At 45.1% G+C, this 3,042-nt stretch overlaps 1 protein-coding gene across 1 annotated transcript; it reads left to right on the top strand.

The window, feature by feature from the left end:
* The first annotated feature begins 227 nt into the window (after nucleotides 1-227).
* LOC122514394 lies at nucleotides 228-1,715 on the top strand. The gene has a single exon (XM_043631188.1). It carries the CDS (start codon nucleotides 228-230, stop codon nucleotides 1,713-1,715), a length of 1,488 nt encoding a protein of 495 aa, XP_043487123.1.
* Nucleotides 1,716-3,042: the final 1,327 nt, after the last annotated feature.

Below are 3,042 nucleotides of genomic sequence, written 5' to 3'. Positions count from 1 at the left end.
CGCGTACGCGAAATCCAAGACATTTGTGTAGGAATCACGTGGCGGCACGTACGAACGGAAAACAATCCCGCGGACGCATTATCTCGCGGTCAACTTCCTCGCGAATTTATAAAAATGATTCGTGGTTTCACGGTCCTTCATGGCTCAGACGACCGGAGTCCGAATGGCCAACTCAGGTTGAAATAAAGATAGATGAATTGCCTGAAATTAAAAAACTCTCGGTATTCATGACGCGTATCGAACCGGGAAGCATATTTCAACGATTTTCCAGTTACACGCGACTATTAAAAACTATAGCACGATGCAGAAGATGGATCAAAACAAACTTATACCGGGGAGAAATCTCGACCGCGGAAATAATCGACACAGAACTACAGATATTAAGACTCGTCCAAGACGAACAATTTCGAGACGAAAAGAAAAAATTGATCGATACAGGGGAAATTAAGACTACGAGACTCGCCGCGCTAAATCCAATCATTGACGAAACAGGTTTGATTCGTGTAGGAGGTAGACTGAGAAACGCGAATTTACCGTTCCAGGAGAAATGTCCAATACTATTACCATCTCGAAACCATGTGACCGATCTTCTCATTCGAAAGTTCCATGAACAGAATTTCCACGCCGGCATACAAACTACCCTCTATGCTGTGCGACAACGATTTTGGACTCTAGATGGCAAGAATCAAGTGCGAAAAATCATACGTAATTGCGTACGCTGCATTCGATTCCGCGCGTCAGGTATTCAGTATAAAATGGGTGATCTACCGAAAGCTCGCGTCCAAGAAAACATCGCGTTCTCACATATTGGAGTAGATTTCTTCGGTCCCCTCTACGCGAAAGAGAAGAAATATCGTAATCAAGGTCGCGTTAAGATATACGGGTGCATCTTTGTCTGCATGTGCATAAAGGCCGTGCATATCGAATTAGTTAGTGATTTGTCAACAGACGCATTTCTCGCTGCCTTCCGGCGTTTTACGGGACGAAGAGCCATTCCGGCCCACGTGTATTCGGATAACGGTACTAACTTTGTTGGGGCGAACAATCAATTAAAGGATTTATATGCCTTAATCAATTCCGACGAATATAAGACGAAGATCCACAATTTCGCGACCGACCAAAGAATATCGTGGCATTTCAACCCCCCACTCTCACCCCACTTCGGAGGTCTATGGGAAGCTGCCGTCAAATCGTTCAAACATCATTTCAAACGAGTTGTAGGAGAAACTTTATTCACGTACGAAGAGTTGAATACCTTCGCTGTAGAGATTGAAGCCATCTTGAACTCGCGACCGTTGTGTCCCATCTCATCAGATCCAAACGATACGACAGCACTAACACCTGCTCATTTTTTAGTTGGAAAACCACTTAATAAGTTACCGGAGGAAAATTATGAGAATGTTCCATCCAATCGGCTATCCTCATGGAAACACATCACGAAGGTGCGGCAGGATTTCTGGCGACGATGGCACATTGAATATTTGCGCGAGCTGCAGAAACGTCAGAAATGGACAAATTCACAGTATAAGCACGAGGAGGGTATGATTGTCATTCTCATCGACAAGAATCAACCCTGCATGAGATGGCAACTGGGACGGATCACCGACGTGCACCCTGGAGAGGACGAGGTAGTTCAGGTCGTAACCGTGAAAACGATACACGGAACCATCAAGCGTAATGCCACCACTGTGTGCCCTTTATTAAACAATAGTTAAATTACTTCGTAGGTAAACGTCAGACGTAATGTTCACGCATGATTTAAAGACACGATATTTGTATAAATGTGTAAGACGCAAAGTCGACTGGCCAGCGACGTTTTGATTGTATCAAGCGATTCTACGACTAAACACTGTAACTTAAAATGGGTTAACCCGCCATAATCACATCGGGCGAGAATATGTTGATCGGGACCCTCTCAACGGGGGGAGTATGTACGATCGGAATCGATCGTGAGCGAGAAAGTAGCATTTGTAAAACGCGCCCTTAGTCCGACATTAGCGATCATATCCCCACCACTCGGCGCCGAGCGTGTGCACGCCCTGCTAGGCCCATTATCGAGGACATTCGGTCTAGTCTTTCGCCAGACGCTTAAGAGAATACTTCATTTTTCCAACAAACATTAGTAGACGATTCAACATCCCAGGGGTAGTGCGATCACATCCCAGGGTCGACGATAGAAAGGTGACGGACCGCAGAGGCGGTAATTAACGATAAAGGTGACGGACCGCAGAGGCGGTAATTAACGATAAAGAAACGGAGAGGCGATACGAAACGGTAAGAAAGTTCTTTATTGGTACCAATCATCTGAACGGATAAACGAGAGGAGCGGCACCACGTGCTTTGCCCGTAGGTGACCGCTGGTAGAGAGAGGAGAAGTTAACCACGGGTTTATCCGTGGTTGATCATCATTTTAACGTAATATAATATTCAGACAGGGTTTTTATGCCGTAAGGCTTTTCCCTGATGAGCCAATAAAGCATTAGCATTTTCATTGGCTCAACCACGTGTTTTATTTTGTTTTAATTACCCTTTCACCTTCCTTACAATTAGCTGAATCCAATCGCCGGAGGACTCCACGTAGGAGGAATTTTTGGCAAATACACTATGTGCGAAATTGCTGCTCAAGGAGGACTGGACAAGACAAGTACAATACAGTACATTGTGAATGGTATAGAAGATGAGCCATCTAATAAAATGATCTTATATGGGGCAACGACGATTAGTGAGCTGAAACAGAAGTTTACGTTCTATGAGGCAATGAAAGAAGAGCTGCGAAAAAAATCAAAGACGCCGAAGGTGCATAAACGCAAGGAAACGGGGGAACTGCCACGTGGATCATCTACGAGGACCGGCGGTGGAAGCTGTTACAACTGTGAAGGGTCGGGTCATCGGAGACGAGAGTGTCCATTTAGGACCAAGGGTTGGGTTATGATTTGCTTATCGGTAATGATATTTTGAGAAAGGTAAACGTAATAATTGACGCGAGTAAGGTCTCCATCTGCGATACGAAGGAAAGTCCGGTGATGAACGGTGAGGTACACG

This window comes from Polistes fuscatus, unplaced genomic scaffold, assembly GCF_010416935.1.
Source record: "Polistes fuscatus isolate 324 unplaced genomic scaffold, CU_Pfus_HIC Scaffold140, whole genome shotgun sequence".
NCBI lineage: Eukaryota > Metazoa > Arthropoda > Insecta > Hymenoptera > Vespidae > Polistes > Polistes fuscatus.
The sequence above is the reverse complement of the archived record's forward strand: the minus strand, read 5'-3'. Positions and strand labels throughout refer to the sequence as shown.